This window comes from Callithrix jacchus, chromosome 11 (assembly GCF_049354715.1).
Source record: "Callithrix jacchus isolate 240 chromosome 11, calJac240_pri, whole genome shotgun sequence".
NCBI classification, from domain to species: domain Eukaryota; kingdom Metazoa; phylum Chordata; class Mammalia; order Primates; family Cebidae; genus Callithrix; species Callithrix jacchus.
Window position 1 is genome coordinate 17,940,961 of NC_133512.1, and position 17,105 is coordinate 17,958,065.

Genomic DNA, 17,105 nt, shown 5'->3' on the forward strand with positions numbered 1-17,105 from the left:
CTGCTGCTACTCCTGCCCCTCAGGAGGTAAGAGCTGACTGGTTTGGGAATGAGTGGGACAGGGACAAACACGATAGTAATAACATCAAGAACGAGTCACCTTATTGAGTGCTACTGTGGGCGAGCTGGGAGTCTAAGTGCTTTATGTTGTTATTTCATTTAATCCTCTGCATTTTATGAGCTGTATACTGTAATTATCCCCATGTTCCAGAGCACAGAACTGAAGCACAGAGGAGTGGGGCAAGCTGTCCCCCATCACGACTCTGAACATACACGGCCTGTTCCAGACCCAGTGCCCTCCCTCACTGAGGGTTGCCACCTAATTGCTCTGCAGTCTGTGCTTTACTGACTCTAGTATGGGGCTCAGGGCCCTACAACGTCTCATACATCCAACATTCCAACCTACACACCTGAATCAAACATTCTAACCACGTGGAGAAGAAACAGTCAGAAACAGGAGTGAAGTCATCAAGTGGCGCACCTCTTCCTTCACAGGGTCTAAACTCAGTTCTGCCTCTAGGTCTCATGGCACATGTTCATTTCTAGGATAAAAATACCTAGAAAGTGATGCAAATCTAATACAGGAACAACTGCACTCCAGCGAGAGAAGAGTGAGAACAGGTCAGTAGAAATATTTTAATGAGATAATGCCAAGAACGTCCCAAAATTGACAAAAAGACATCAGGCTACAGATTCAGGGAACGGGGTAAGCCCAGTCCAAGCATAGTATGGAAAGACTGCTGAGAAACAGAGACAAAGAGAATGTCAAAAAACAACCAGAGGAAAACATGCATTATTTTCACAGAAGCAACGGGAGGACAGAGAGCTCCTGTTTTTACATAAATTATGAAATTCAGAAGACAATGGAGTAGGAAGATGCAGAGGAGAATAACTGCTAACCTCGCATCCCATAACCAGTAAAAAGTTCCTTCAAGAATGAACATGAAACAAAAAGAAAATTTCTCAGACCCACATGAAAAGAATTCCTAAGCTGAGGTCTCTTAGTCCCAGAGAGAAGAATGCAAATTCAGGAAAGATTAAAGTGTAAAGATACAGGTGATAAAAATTAAAATTGAGTATATAAAATAACAACAACATTGTATTTTAAGAGGCTTTATATATATGACAAGAATCCTTCAAAAAGGATAATGGAGCGAATGGCACAAAAGGTGCTCATGCCTGCCTGAAAGCAGTCAGTAAATGTACCACATCGTAAGAGATTCAAGTAAATTCAAGGTGCATGTTAGGCTGGGTGTGGCGGCTCACGCCTGTAATCCCAGCACTCTGGGAGGCCAAGGCAGGCAGACAGCTTGAGCATAGAAGTTTGAGACCAGCTTAGGCAACATGACAAGACCCCGTCACTGCAAAAAGAAAACAAAAATTAGCCGGGCATGGTAGTGCATGCCTGTACTCCCAGCTACTCGGGAGGCTGAGGTGGGAGGACAGTTTGAGTCTGGGAGGTTGAGGCTGCAGTGAGATGAGCTCATGTCACTGCACTCCAGCCTGGGTAACAGAGTGAGATCCTGACTCAAAAAAAAAAGAAAAAGAAAAAGGATGTGATATCTAGGGTAACCACGAAAAAACAGTAAGTGTACATTTAAGTATTGGGTTAATGGAGGGAAAAATGTAAATAAATATACTTAATAAATCTAAAAAATTAAGAGATAAAGGAATACAGGAGAGGCAGGACAACCTCGAAAAACCGCAAATGGCAGGTTCAAATACAAACACGGTCACCGCACTGAGTAATACGATTACATCACAGCGAACGTTCTGGTGAAAAGACAAAGATGATCAAGGCAAAACAGCCAGTTATGCTGTGCTTATAAGAGATGCTCCTTAAACATATGGAGCCCGAAAGGTAGAGAAAAGATGGTCCAAGAAAAACTATGTCAACACGAATGAAGCAAAGCTGAGGTAAAAAACATTACATAAACTAATATGAGCCAAGATTAGACTCTGCGGCAAGGAGCGCTGCTGGAGATAATAAAGTGTGTTTCATAATCGTCTTGAACTGACACACCAGGAAGATATAAATACTCTCGATTTTGGGTACGTGATAACACACAAATCTTATTTTATTGACGTCTGCATGTATATATCTACGTATATGGGTGTGTGTAGACGGAAAAGATTAAACGGTAGTAAATAGCGGCTGCAAAGTTTCAATGCTGTGTTCATCGCCTTTTCAACGTCAGGTCGTGTTAAACCAAAGCAACCACTACTAGGGACTCGTGCGTGGATGAGGCAAGACCTCCCTCTTGGGGAAGAATTGCTACAGCAGATTAAGCGACTTCTAGAAGACAGCGGGAGGATGAAAAATGGTAATAAATAACTGTTTCAAAGTTTTAATGCTATTCACACAGCTCCTATAGCATCCAAGAAATTACCTAACAAACAATGTAACAGAAAGGAATGAAACAGAAGATTATCTGCTGGCACTACCTACTAAGAACACCTTTCTGAAAGGCTGAGTACAGCCATGCCAGCTTTCTCCTATGTAGATCCAAGCTATAAGATGTATTCTTTTTTTTTTTTTTTTTTTTTTTTTTCAAGAAAGTGAATCTGTGTGGGTAAAGATGTAAGAAGGTCCTAGGTTAATTCCAAATAACAACCCAGCTGTGCCTTTCCACAGTTGACAGGGAGATGCCATCTGTAGTAAATGGTAAAAGGTCCCTGTCAGCATCAGCCCTCAGACCCTCTTATCCTCTAAAAGGGGATCCGGTGTCCTGTGTCCTCATCCGGAGGAAGCAGAGCACACACACGGGATGCCTTGTTTTAGAATAAATGTCAACATGGAGACCCTGGGTCATCAAGAGTTAACCTCCCCACTGTCCCTAACTCTATCCACGTGGGTAATGAGTCAGTGCCAACAACACTGAAATAGCGTTTTGATTGCATTAAAATCCTATGGCTGTTTGGGAAGGAAAGCTGTTGCCACCTGCATCCCAATTTGAGACAGGGCAAGAGGGAGGAGACATTATCAGAATACCATAACAGTAACTTGCTGATGTCTATGCTTTTCTCTCAGCCTCTTCAGTAACAGCCAAGGGCCTGGGGCAGAACAGGCTGGGACGGAAAGGCACCACTCACACTCCACTTGAGACTGGCCCTGAGGACAGCACTGCCACCGTCCTGTCAGGTCTGGCTCCCCAGCCTCCTGTAAGAACAGCACTAAGACGTATGCTTAATGTCTCTACAATCTGGGGATCACTGCATGCAAAGTGCTCCCTGCAAAGTGGCCGGGACAACGGGAATGCATTCAGAACTGACTGCCATTTCCTGGTGGCTCTAGGGAGGGAAGCAAAGCGTGATAGTGAGGAAGGGGGTTGGGGGCCAGAATGCCGAGGCTCTGACCCTGCTCTGCCACATGGTAGCAGCCACAGCACAGGCCTCAGTTTTATCATCTGTACAATGAGGATAATGATAATCACCCGTCACTGAGCTGTCAAGAGGAGTAAAGTGATAAAGAATGCCTGGTCTAGAGTAAATGCTCAAAAAAACTTACTATTACATAACACATCATGGTTACCACCGACATCGACAGAGTCAGTTCATTTTGCACTACTGACTCTGCCCACATCCCTTCCTGTGACTCACGCTGCCACAGCAAAAGAGAGACAGTGGCTCTTTTCCACCCAAGAAAAAGTGGTTAAGAACCTGCTACCTGGATGTATTAATGTATTATCCAAAGTAATAGAATTCACAGCATCTTGGATTACACTATCTCTGTCCTTTTTCATTTCCTTTTTTCTGCCTTTTCCAAAACAGATTATTCATTTGCAGATTAAAATTTCAACCATATACAAACAGCTTTAAAAGATTACTCCGGCCACTGCCCCTACCTGCACAGCTGTCTCTTCCATCGTCTCTCCCTAGTCAGTGACCTCTTTCTCCTCTCCTGCAGTCTCACACGATGTTCACGTACATACCATCAAATACAAATACTCCCATTTTTCGTCTTCCCTTCACACAAATCTAGCATACTCTCTATATACTGTTCTGCACCTTGCTTCTTAATTGTTAGTAATTTTTCCACCACAGAACACAAAGAGCAACACCATTCCTTTTGGAGGGCCATGCAGAATACTGCCCTTGATGGATACTGTGTCACCTATGTGACCGCTCACACTGATGAGCCTCACACTGAAAACTGGCTTACACAGTAGTCTACGATCTATAATGTATTAACATGGACACTTCCTTTTCCATTATTGAATTAGTAAAATTTCGACTTTCATAATTCTTTTTTTTACCAGTGGAAAAACAAAATAAGGTTCTGGGAGAGAGATACAGGAAGCCCATCTGTGGAGCATTCAGTCTGGGCCCCCAACCTCTGATAAAAATGGCACTAAGACATATCTTTAATGTGTCACGAATCTGTGGATTACTGGGTGCAAAGTGCTCCCTGCAAAGTGGCCAGGACGACAGGACTACATTCAGAATTGGATCTGCAGCACCTCCAGGAGAGTTCTGAGCTATGCTGCCTTCAGCTCCTCCATCTCCTTAACTGACTTCACCTTGAGTCTCTGGACCAGCAAAAAGGCCACTACAATTCAATAAAGACTGCGAGTTTCTGTAAAGAAATCCCTAGACCATCATATCCATCACCTCCAACTGACTAAACGAACATCTCCTCTGGAGACCCCTGGACTTTAGCCAAGCTCATCTGGGCCAGCTAACTTGCAACTCACAAGGACTCTGTGGACATAATTCCAGACATGTGGGATATGGTATGTGTGCACAGGAACACTGTGGGAAATCCAAAGTGATTACAGTAAACAGCCATATGAAATCACTCTGGCAATTAGCATGAAATTGCTGTCAAGGGCATTACTCCATATGTGGTTCGATGTGATAAATTTCCTTTAGAACTTAAGTCAGGAGACACTGTGTCTGCTGAGGAGTTACAGCGAGCTGTATAATTCATCAAGCTTACTTCATGACCCTGGCTTCTTGGGAACCTGAGAATTGGTTCAGTCGTGAAAATAATGAACACCTCCTGTACTATTTCCTTTCTTCCTGGTCCTGACTTTTCTAATCCTATTCTTCTAATCTGACCGGGGCAGTTCCCCACCCCCTGGAATCGGGGTACATGTGTCAACATTTAGAGACGTTTTTGGTTGTCTCAACTGGCTGGGCATGTGACTGGCACTAGCACGCAGAGACCAGGGAAACCACACTGCCAAGTGGCCTGCAATGCTTGGATGTCCCCCAGATGCCCCGACAAAAATTATTCCACCCAAAATGTCAGTAGTACTAAGTCTGGAAAACTGAACTCTAACCTGTTGAATATTAGGCCATCTATTGAAAGCTGCTGAGATCTTGTTTAGAAAGATGCCTAACTACATTTGATAAATAAAATACTGTGACAGAACAGCAGAAAAGTGACGAGCATGTTCCTGCCAGAATAGACATCGGGTCCAGAGGCCAGTTCTCCATGAAGAGATGTGCACTCAGCACAAACTGCAGGACGTTGCATACCTTGAGGAGTCTGAACGCCGTCATCCAGCACGTCCTGGTTTGCTCATCCTCTGCACAGAGCAATCTCAGCTCTTTAGTTTCGTTCCTGACTTTGTTTGGCTACAGGAGGTAAAAGAAAGTCGTTAGTGTTATACAGGGAGTCAGAAACACAGCTTATGTCAGGGCTGCATCTGACACAAACCAGAGACAGCTGGAGATCCCCTGGCAAGGAGCACAACAGATGCACACACACCTGTGTGTCAAGAGTTCATTCATCCACCTTCCTGACAAGGCTTTATTAAGCACCTATTATGGACTGGCCCCAGGTTGAGGACCACTTAGCTGAATAATAAGCCATCCTTTGACTGGGAACTTCAGAGGAGACAGAGAAACTATCACAAGACAATGCAACATGGCAAGCACCACAGGACAAAGAGGAAGAAGTGTCTAACTCTGTTGAGGGACTGGATTCTATGGGAGGAGAACGTGCCTTCTAAGTTCCTGAAGGAGAAATCTTGCCCCCAGGCCACTGAGTAGAGGGGCTGCTGCAGGGCTTAGCAAAGAGGCACAACCCCTGAGGAGCTCAGGGGTTCTAATATCCAAATAGCCCCAAGATCAGCCCCCAAGTAGAAGGTCCAGAGAGGGAGACTGATGTTGGGTCTGGAGGAGGAGACAGAAGGGGAAGTAGGCACCCCGAGGTAGGTGAAGACACCACGGGGAGAAGAGAGATGCCCCTCCAGAGGCAGGGCCTTTCGTGAGGGAGGAGAATTGCTACAGGGTAAACTGACTTGCATCTCCCTGAGAACCCCTGATCTCAGACTCAAGAAACAATGTTGGACATGGCCCCAGCTCTCCCTCCCAGAAATCTAGAGGGGTTGGGGGACAGATGTGACTACTCGGCACTGGGCTGGTGCTACAAAAGAAGCAGAGACTGCGTTTGCAGAGACACGCAAGCAAGGCTGGCATGGGCTGGCGGGAGGGGAGGGTGCAGATGCTGCTTCCACGTCCAGCCCTGCCTGAGGCTGCCTTGGGCCTCTAGCTGGAGTGAATTAGAAGCCTATCACTTACAACCGAAAGAGTTTTACCTGAGCAAGGTATGAGATGATGTTTTGGAAAGAAATATTCTCCCAAGGAGGGGGTCCCTGTGTTCTGTGTTCTTCTCAGGATGCAGCTTGGGCTATGGCTCATAAATCAGCCTATGGGGCAAACTCCAAGTGCAACTATTCACTGGCTGCCGGATGTGGGCAATGTGGCCAACTTTCTATCCCACAAGGGGCTATGAAGATTACGTAAGATAATAGATGTAACCCTGTTAGTGGAATATCCCATGCAGAGTAAGTGTTCAGTAAATATCATCGACCATTATGAGTATTAAATACATCCACAACCTCCCCAGGGGAAGAGGAGTGGACTCTGCCCGTAGGTGTGTGCACATGTGTATCTGTGTACGTATGTATAATGTACGTGTGTGTGTACAGAGGTGTGTGTTTATGCATGTATGTATGTACGTGTGTGTGGGTGTAAGCATGTAGGTGTGTGCGTGCACGCATGTGTATGCATGCCAGCACATGCATGCCTGCAGAGGATGTTGTGACCATTCCTATCTGACTGTCCCCATGGTCAGAGGCCCAGGCTGAAGGCATCAGTACCATGCACGCAACCCAGGTGACACGCCAAGGGTCCCCTGCTTTACCCTGCCTACCCTTCCAGCTACTGGTACTGGGCTACAGCCACAGCCTACCCTTTGAAGCCAAAAGTCACTCTCCCTAGAACACTGAGCACATGGGCCCCCTTATCCATCCCTGTCTGCTTTTCCTTGAGCTTCTGAGCTACTCAAGGACTGACAGCAGCAAGTGTACAATAAATGTTTTTATAGGAATGAATAAATCCAGTATGATACTATGTTTCTATTGAAGACAACAGAAGCAACAATCAAGTGCTGGGCAAGAGAGGAAGTCAGTTTCTGGTGAGCTGCTGAGCATGCGTGCAGTCACTGGACAGCTCGTGGGTACCTTTATGCAGAGCCCGTGGTCTGTGGGGGCGCTGTACTGCTTCCTGCCGGCGATCAAGGAGAAGATGTTGCTGTCCTCCAGGTCTGCCAGCAGCTGTAGGTGTCTGGGTTCCTGTGACAACATTGGCCAGGTTTAAGTCTTAAGAACAGCAAAGAGCAAACATGTTCACATCTGGTAGACAGAGGGCAGTCTCTGCACACTCACAGGCACTTTCCCCATGACACTTTACATATTACAGATGATTATTACATGTGTTATAATAAGTGCTAAACTGAAAACACATTCACCCAGCCTCACCCAAAACACCCGCTTTCCCAATTCTCAGACACACAAGACTATTGGAATGTATTTGATACTTCTGCCGAATCAAAGCCCCCTGACCAGAGATTCAGGATAAAAAGAGAAAAATCTATAATCCCAAGGTCAGAGTTAAGGGCACAGGGCCTGTCTGCCTTTGGTTTGTTGTGTGTCCAGAGTCTAAATGTACCTTGGGTTTTCCCACTGGTAGCTTGTCCCACCCTTCTCCTCTTCAACTCTTCAGCCCAGCTCTGTTTCCTGCTCTAGGAAATACCCTCCTGCCTTCAGCACACATGAGGATGGTGAGTGGGTCACACAGCAGAGCTGGAAGGTCAGGATGCTACTATGCCCTGTGTCAGATCAAAGTGCCTCTCTGCAGATGACCCCTTCTCTCTGGCCTATGAGTCAGCAGCTGCTGACTTCCCAGAACCGGCTTGATGCTCAACACCTGTGCTTGATGTCTCACCAGCTCCCTTTCCCCTCTGCTGACCAGAGCAAAAGAGACCACAGCCCTCAGACAGTAAGTGCTCAGCCAGATTGGGTGGACGTGGCTCCTACCACAGGGTGTATGTGGACAGCACAAGAAGAGGGCAGGCAAGAGTGAGCATGGGACGGAGATGCCGGCCTAAGCCCTCAATGCTACCAACTCTCTTTTAAGGGCCTGCAGTGATTTCCATCTCTCATCTTCTTCTTACTGGGCTACATGCAACCTGCAATTTATTTCACAAAATGTTTACGATATGTAAAGTTACACTGGCATTAGGGTGGCAGTAATGTATGAAACATCTTTACAGCTAGCTTAAAGCCCAACTTATGAGAACTAGGCCAGTCTCTGAAGAGATGGGGCAGCCGGGGGGTCTGCTCCCAACCCACAGTCCGGGCAGGGCAGGGCAGGGCAGGTAGGGTGCTTAGACCTGCATTATTTATCACTCAGTTGCTGAGAGAGACCAGGAGACCAGTGACTCCAAGTTTAGCTGTTGTACAATTAGCTTATTACCAAATTGTTCTGAGCTTGGAGGAGTCTAAGGTGCATTTAAAAACAAAGCCCAGGTTCACTCTGAGGACTCCCGGTGGGGAGCGGCGGGGGCAGAATCAGGGCTTAAAGCTTACCTTTGAAGTTCCCTTTGTGGAGCAATAAAGGCCAGATCTCCGTAAACATACATAGAGCTTTTTCCATGATTTCTTTCCCAGCTCTTTCACATGCAAAAATCCTTGAATTTCAGGACAGCTACTGGAGTTCAGAAAATTCTGTTGAAGAACAAATTTTTAAAATCACATAATGCTAACCTAACATAATTAAAGCAGACATGTTATTAGCATAGCTGACATTTTCTGAATGATTAAAAGACTCCTTTTTGGTCAAACTGGGAGTTTTCTCCTTTCCAAAGACTTAAAATCCCATCTCAACTGGTGGTGCATAGAACATAATTCGTATTTAAACACATGGAAGCAAATGGACCTTTCTAACACTAGTGATATCACGAGCCATGAGTTTCCCTACAAGGTAGTGCACCAAAGGATCCAGTCTGGTAACAGACTGAGGGCAAGAGCAAGTGACTGGGGCACTGGGGATCGAGAGCAAGCATGTGGTGGCCACTTTCACCCAGGCACCTCTCCAGCAAAGGGTGATGTAAAAGGTGTCATCTGTCTTCAAGTGATGCACCCAGGTGCAGGAGACCCTGGTGATGTCCCCCTGCCTCAGCTAATTCTTCCCACAGGAAGCCTTAAGAATAAAGGCTTTACCCCCAAAAAACTAACAAGAAACCATGTTTTTCATCAATGGGAAGACAGGCTGAGGGCCAGGTCACAGAACAGAGTCAGGGAGGCGACACTGGCAGGTCCTGCTACTAGACTGGGAGGGGACAAGGCTCTTTTCCCCGCAGGTGAGAAAGGCACATCAGACAGAGCCCTGGTACACCCAGGTCAGTCCTTCTTAAGCTCTCAGGAGATCACTGCACACTTCTACAAAGCACGTGAATCCTCTCCAAGTGAAGGCAAGTAAACAGAATGTGCCGCTTCACTGTTCGCTGTCAAGGGTGGTAACTTAGTGCTGACACCTCTCGCCAGAACAGACACATGCTATGGTGGGAAGAGCTTCTGAAGACAACAGAACACAGCTCTGAAGCTCTTATCTTTTAGGTGCTGAAACAAATCTGGTGATAACAACATACAGAAAGAAGGGCTTATGAGCAGAATTCTGTAGGAACTAAATTTTAGTACTTTCTCTTATTATGTAATGCCATCTGGATATTGCTGGTGGCCTTAGGAAACAATTTATTCTCTCATTTTTAAGATGTACACAGGCACACTTTTAGGGTGTAGCTGTAACATCCCTATTCCCTGCTCCCAGCTGCCCTGGAGGAGCACATGTGAGAGCTGAACAGAGGCCCTGGAGGCTCTCTCCACTGGAAGGAAAGGTGGGGAGAGACCAGGTTTTCTAAGAACAGACTTTAGAAGCAGAAGGACAATTAGAGCAAGTTTCTTTATTTGTAATGTATGGCAAGTTACTTTTAAGTCTCTTGTGGTAACCTGATCATCTTTTACTAGAGACTGTGCTTTTGCAGAGATTTCCAAGCAGCTGTGCAGTGGCCTCACCGGGACCCCTGTTCAGAAAGAGCTGGGAATCCTGAGACTAGGGCTCCTCCATGCACCCCCAGCCCACACTCAGCAGTGGCATCACTGGACTCATTCTAAGTTGGAGCAAAGGGCATCCTGCGTGTAACCGCCTGTTGGGTTTAGAAGGAACCAGCTACACATAGCTTTTCCAGGTAAACTTTTAATTTCTGGTTACTCTAAACCCTCTTAAGAGCCAAGGCTACAAACGATGAAAGATGCAGCCTCCTCAGGTTTTTACAATGTTGCCATTCAGTTCCAAGAGGATTTCTGTGCAGAAAGTCTATTTCAGCAAAAGTCTATTTTGGCCCAGTACCTGCAAAAGCTGGCTTTGACTGCCATTTGACTGCTGGCACCAAGTCACCATCTGTTCTGGGAAGAAGTTCTAAGAAAATGGCAGAAAAAAAATACATGAAAGGTTAGCTTCAAAGTGAGGGAAGGTATGTCATATAGATATGTCAGTTTCAAAACTATTCCTACCAGTATAATTATGAACACCTGTATTTAAAATGACAGTCCTTTTTATTCTCCCATCACACAGAGGAAACACCTTCTTTAAAAGGCTGTATTTCATTTCCTGAAATGCTGGGTCCGAGTCTGGAATACCGACCACGTTTACTAAGGGATTCACATCTCACAGCACGCTCCATGGCAAAGAGTGATGGCAGACTCCCAGCCCAGTGGCACAAGTGCACAGCGTGAGATAAAGAATTCCTGAAACTAAAAGGCGAGCCCAGTCACGAGAAAATCCTTTTCTGCTGCTTTCCCCAAAAGCAGTCTTCAAATTTCTTACTTTTGAATAAAAAAGCAGCTAAATGGTCAGAGTCAGAAATGGCCGTGGGTCTTCTCCCCACCTGCCTCAGCTCCGCCCCATGCCTCAGGACGACAGCAAGTGCCCGGGAACTAGGAGGCACCTCCCCTATCGTGGTCTCTCACAGGACAAGTGCCTCTTCCAAAGAGAGAAAAGGAAAGAGAGACCAAGGTTGGCTCAAGACACCAACCAACTACCCTGATCTCTCTAGTCAATCTTCCCCGTGTGATGACAAAATATATTTGCTATTTGCAAACAATGAGTTTTTCTTCTGCTGAGTACTTAATCAGTTTTAACTGAGAACTTTCAAAATAACGGAAAATGCCCAGCCTCCCAGCTCGTGTCTTAGAGACTAACCCCTTTGCAGTGTCTATTTGAAGGAGACCTCTACCTTCAGCCAGTCCCAGGCACATTTAGTGAAGCACCAGAGACTGGGTTTCAATCAAGGATTGAACTTCCTTAAACTGCAACTGGGATTCTCAAACCCATACACACTCCATACCTCTCCCTCTCCCATACTATAAAACCCAAATATAAACTTCAAGATGTCAAGAGTCCCAAACCCCAAACATGAAGACGTAAGCTTACCATTGGATTTTTAAAGAACTCATATTTTGCATAATTCTTCCTGAATAGAAATTTACTCTCACTGGCCATGGTACTCTCCACCTGCACCACCAGTTCATGGTCTTCCAAGCACCTCTCTGCAGGGGCAAAGCATCACATGTGAGATGCGACGGGTGGGAAAATCATGGTAGCTTTACAACCACATGCAAGATTTGTTCGACTTTCTATCCTTCTTTAAACATTATGAATAAAAATGAGGTCAGGAAGGAAACCAAATTTAAATCTCTCTTTAATACACTACCAAATGCGTAAGAGGTCTTAAAACACACAGCATGGGGAATTCAGGTCAATACTTATTCTTATATACTTCTTTTAAATTTGGCATCAGCCAGATGTTAAGGAACAAGTCCATAAGAATCTTAGCAAATGATTCTTCCCTTAAGTTAAGAAATTTCAACTCTTGTAAAGAACAGATTGTGAGGAAATATTCAAAGACAAAGGAGAAAGGATTTGAAAGTGGTGGGGAAGGAGGGGGATGACCAAAGAGGGTGCAGAGATGGAAGCAGATGGAAGCTTTTTGATGATGTGAAACTCAGTTGCCTGAAATGAGGGTGATATATACTGAGGGAGGGACCGTGAGGAACAGGAGACTACACACAGACATACTCATCTTTCACGCCGAAGCCCGCACACACATCATGGAACAGTTCTCGTCAACTGAATTACATGTGAAGGCAGGGAAGAAAACACGCTCCATCCTCCAGCACCCACTGTGCACACGCACACACGCACGCACGCGCCCCCTTCACAGCATCGTACATAGCAACACTGTCCCCGGAAAGAGAAAGGTCGCTTCCCTCACTGTTTGAACACAGTGGTTCCAGGTGGAGTGGGACGAACTCAGTGTACTCTAGAACAGTGTGTGCCTGGAGAGGCCCCACTGCTCCCTTTCACGGCAGTTACATCCCTTCCCAGGTGCCTCCTCAGAAACTGTCATGGGAGGGTGGTGGCCATGCGAAACTAACCTTGTTAAACCATGGAATAAACAAGATGAGCAAATCTACGCCAGGCTCAATGTGTGAACTCATGCCAGAACGGTACAGATTCACATGCTATGGAACTGACAACAGGGCAGTTCTGTCGTCCTCGTAAGCCCCTACCCTCCTCTCCTGCTGCCAGACTGGAATCTTGAGAAAAGTTTCATCTTGGAAGGAATGAAGTTAAGGGCAAAAGCATCTCTGAGTCAAAGCGACCTCAGAATGCAGAAGAGACTTCCGGTCTACAAAGAACAACTGTGACCACGGGCCTGCATCCCTGATGGAGCTGATTTGTGCTCAGCCTTGGTTTTGACATGACAAAGAAAGGATTCCTTGGAAAAAACAGATTTAAAGCCGGACTTTGTGAAGAAAAGGAATTTTCTCCCCGCGGCTGCCAGAAAGCTCAGACTTGGCACCGCCAGCAAGTGTGGAGCAGTGCCCGTTTGTCCCTGTCTTGGAGGGAACGCTGCTAGCAACATGTGAACCAATCCATGGCCCTCGTGTCTCCCCATCACAGAAAAAGAGAGTAACCAAGAACATGCGACGAAAACTGTTTTGTTTGCTTTCCAGAAGGAGGTTGGGCTCGAGGTCACTCACTGAAGAGGGGTTTTCCACAGAAGGAAAACAAATCAATGACTTCCGTTGAGATGTTTATTCAGACAAAAATGTCTTTCTGTAGTTACAGGAAAAAAACAAAACCCAAAACCAAAACCAAAAATCTAATAACCTGCTGATGGCTGATTTATAGAACTAACCATTTTTATCAGGCAAAATAAGGAGAAATACAAATGGGAGGGGACAGCTACCTAAGTGGGGAGAATATGTCTGTTTCCAAAGCAAAGGACATTTTGTCTCCAAAGAACCCCAAGGAGAGCCAAAGAGGAAGCCTGGGGCAGCCCCCAGCCCTAAGAGGGTGGCCGAGCCCACGCAGGCGCCCATCCTTGCGGACATTTTCCTGTCTCCCTGCGCCTGCCCTGGGAACACCATGGGCAAGTTGCACATGGCAGTGTAAACACAAGCGGGGAGGGGCGTGTCCCTGGTGGTCAGGTCCAGGTGGACAGGTGAGGGCTTGGTGTCCTGGCAAAGGGGGGGCCTGGAAATTTGGGGCAACTGGTGGGCTGCCAAACCAACTGTGTACACTGAAAGGAGTATGCTTTTCTGATGCTGGTGACCCCAGAGGGCACCTACATCCCCAGAGGTGAGACCCAAGACAAATGAAACATCAATTCCCTTTTCCTCACTCACAGCAGGTCACCCAACACAATGTGGTTGATGACCCCTTTCTCAGAGCCCTAGAGCTGTGCAGCCTCCAGATGCAGCTGAATGCCCCCGGCACAAATGCCCCGGGTACCAGTGTTCCAGTCGGCTGTTGACCGCACAACATATGTTCAAAGACCTTTCCTCCAGTTTTAATTTTCCCTGTGGTTTAAAGACATGTATTTCCAAATGACCTTGCATGCTTCTAAACAATCCCATCACGATCTATACACTGCTATGTTTACAATGACCGTAAGTTAAATGGGAACGCTACTTTTCAAGATAATATATTCCAAACGTGATTTCTGAAAAAATGGAAAAGGCAACAATTCCTTAAATTACATTTGTATTTTTCAAACTTCTAAAACTAAGGCTGGCATCTTACTCTACTCCTCAAGAAAAAAATATTTCAATATCAAGACAACTCAAAAAACACAACTCCTTGCCTTAACCCTTGCAGCTAAAGTGTGATTCCTGGGCAGAAAGCTGTGCTGCCCAGTTGGCAGTGGAGGGGCTGTGGTAGAGCCCACACAGAGCCCACGCACCCCACCGTCTCAGCCTCACACCGAGCTACGGCCCTTGGGCCACTCCCTGCCCACCATTCCTCAGCACAGCCCACCCAAGGAAGAGAAAGAGCTGTCAGCAAGCTCAAGGCTTTCCCAGGCTAAGAAACTGTCAACGGAGTGATCAGTGAGACAGCCCTGACGTGTGGAAGCCCATAAGTGGACTTCTTTCTATTTACAGATTTTAGTGGGGGAAAGGACATCTTTTGTTGCTTTTCACATGTAAAAGGGAGACAGAGACATAAAACCAGCCTGCGAAAAGCCCCCTCTAATCAGCAAGGGTCAACAGGCGCCGGCTGTTGCTCTCTCCACACCTTTCTGCATGTCCAGCTGCCAGCATCCAAAAGGGTGGCAGCCACAGCACCTCCAGTTACTGCCATGGCGTTTCTCAGCTGACCAGGAACAAATGCAAAGCTGTTAACAACCCGAAAAGGACTCGTTGCTCTTTCTGTTTCAACCTAATCCTTGGATAACAGAATTCCTCAAATCCCTAAAATCTGGAGGATCTGGCAGACATCCTCTTCTCTTTACTGTGTTCTCTAAGTTCCAACCTCTCCCAGATTCTCTGACCTTAGTCTGCCTGATGTCTACAGTTACTTGGGGCCTGGGTGCAAGAGCCCAAGGCAATGGATGCCCCCACATTCCCAGGGATGGGTTTATCTGCGTTCCCACTTTCAAGTTCAGGGGGCATCAAGATACTGCTGGTTTTGTATGTTTACATTTGTTATTTTTCAAAATTCCTTTTATCTTTTATTTTTGAGGCAGGGTCTTGTTCTGTCACCCAGCTGAAGTGCAGTGATGAGAACACAGCTCTCTGCAGCCTCAATCTCCTGGGCTCAAGTGATCCTCCCGCCTTAGCCTTCCAATGTGCTGGGACTACAGGCGTGAGCCACTGTGCCTGGCCAAAGATTCCTTTTAAAATATAATTTGTCTGCTTGAATGTCTGCAGGCTGACTGTTTAATATGGCTGCGTCCTCCATGTGTGAGGCTGCCCTGGCTAAAGTGAACCTTCCAGAGACTCGCAGCTCATGTGCTCAGGGCAGAAGGAATGGAGATACCTTCCAAAAGACCTGCCCCATTCCAGCAGGCCCAGCTGGACTTACCGTTGGCTGCTGAGTGGCCTGGGTCAGAGACAGTGTTTTCAGGGCTGAAAGCTACCCTTCGGATACTGAGACTGAGAGAACCTGGGGATACTGCTAACATAGAAAGGGACCATTTAAAGGGCCAAGTGAACTGGGGATCGTAAAACAGACCATCAGTCACTAGGGCTTTGCCTACCAGGGCGAGGGGCTTTGCAACAACTTTTCCAAGTGCTTCCAGTGGTGAATGTCCCCAGGAGCTGACACTGGGAAGAGTTACATGACCTTGCTCTGCTCATAGGAGTCCTTCTGTTTGCCCACAAGCACGGTGCAGAGGGGACAGGACAATCTGCCCCCAGCCAGAGGACCTGCTCTCCTGAGTGACAGCAGAGATGCCACTGTTGCTGCCAATGGAGGGTGACCAGCATCGCAGAGGAGCGATGCCCTGCAAGCTGCAGACACCCACGCACGGGGGCTCTTCTTCCACGGAAAGGGAGCCACCTGCTGCAGGCTATCTTGGGAGCTGCCGTCACTTTTTCTGAAGCCATCACTTCCTTCCGGAAAGGTTTACTATTATTAAGGGACTGATACTTTAGCTGGTAAGACCCTTATACAGGTTGAGTATCCCTCATCCTAAATGCCTGACACCAGAAGCTTTGGGTTTCGGATTTTTTTAAATTTTGAAATATTTGCATTATATTTACCAGTTGAACAATCCAAAATCCAAAAATCAGAAATGCTTCAATGAGCATTTCCTTTGAGCATCAAATCAGTATTCAAAAAGTTTCAAAGTTCAGAGCATTTAAGATTTCAGATTTTTTGATTTGGGATATTCAAACAGTAATAATTATACTTGAAAACATCAATTTTGGAGGCTATACATAGGCTTAAAATGCTGTCCAACTTGGGTGCCCTACACCCTCAATTATGGGGAGCTTGGATTACAATCTGCCTTAGTATCTGCCTTATGGATTTGCAAGCACTGCCTGGCTTTTGCCCTCACCACCTGCCTGGTGTATGTCCACTACCCTGTGAGAATACCCGACATGTAATGACCTAGGAAAGTGCTCTCTACCAGGAGAGCAATGTCTGGGGATGTGCCCTGAGAGCTGGAGGGCCAGAGGGCCCAGGAATACCATCCACAACAAAGAAGAATCCCCTATTGGCCCTGTGGCTCTTGCATCCCAGTCCAAGGGGGATGAAGCTGAGATACCCAACGGGCTCTCTGAGAGGCACCCTGCAGTCCTGCATTTTCTCACTAGTGAGCTTCTGACAGTTCAATGCTGCTAAATCACGGCAGAAATCAGATTTTTAGTTAAATAGCAACTTAAATCAATTTTTTAAAAAATAGTAAGTGATAAGATAAGGCTGGGCCACAAAGAGTATTCAGAGAAGTTGTAGGAATGG

General features: G+C 46.3%; 1 protein-coding gene across 12 annotated transcripts in view; it reads right to left on the reverse strand.

Moving 5' to 3' along the window:
- GRB10 (growth factor receptor bound protein 10) overlaps positions 1–17,105 on the reverse strand; it is a 212,968-nt gene that overhangs the window by 17,678 nt on the left and 178,185 nt on the right. For all 12 annotated transcript variants that reach the window (XM_009002182.4, XM_054237096.2, XM_009002177.4 and 9 more), the window contains 5 exons: positions 11,784–11,899; positions 10,701–10,769; positions 8,882–9,019; positions 7,475–7,585; positions 5,484–5,582 (listed from right to left, as the gene is read on the reverse strand). In XM_009002182.4, the coding sequence (XP_009000430.1) occupies positions 5,484–5,582; positions 7,475–7,585; positions 8,882–9,019; positions 10,701–10,769; positions 11,784–11,899 (533 nt within the window). The remainder of the gene's footprint in view (positions 1–5,483; positions 5,583–7,474; positions 7,586–8,881; positions 9,020–10,700; positions 10,770–11,783; positions 11,900–17,105) is intronic.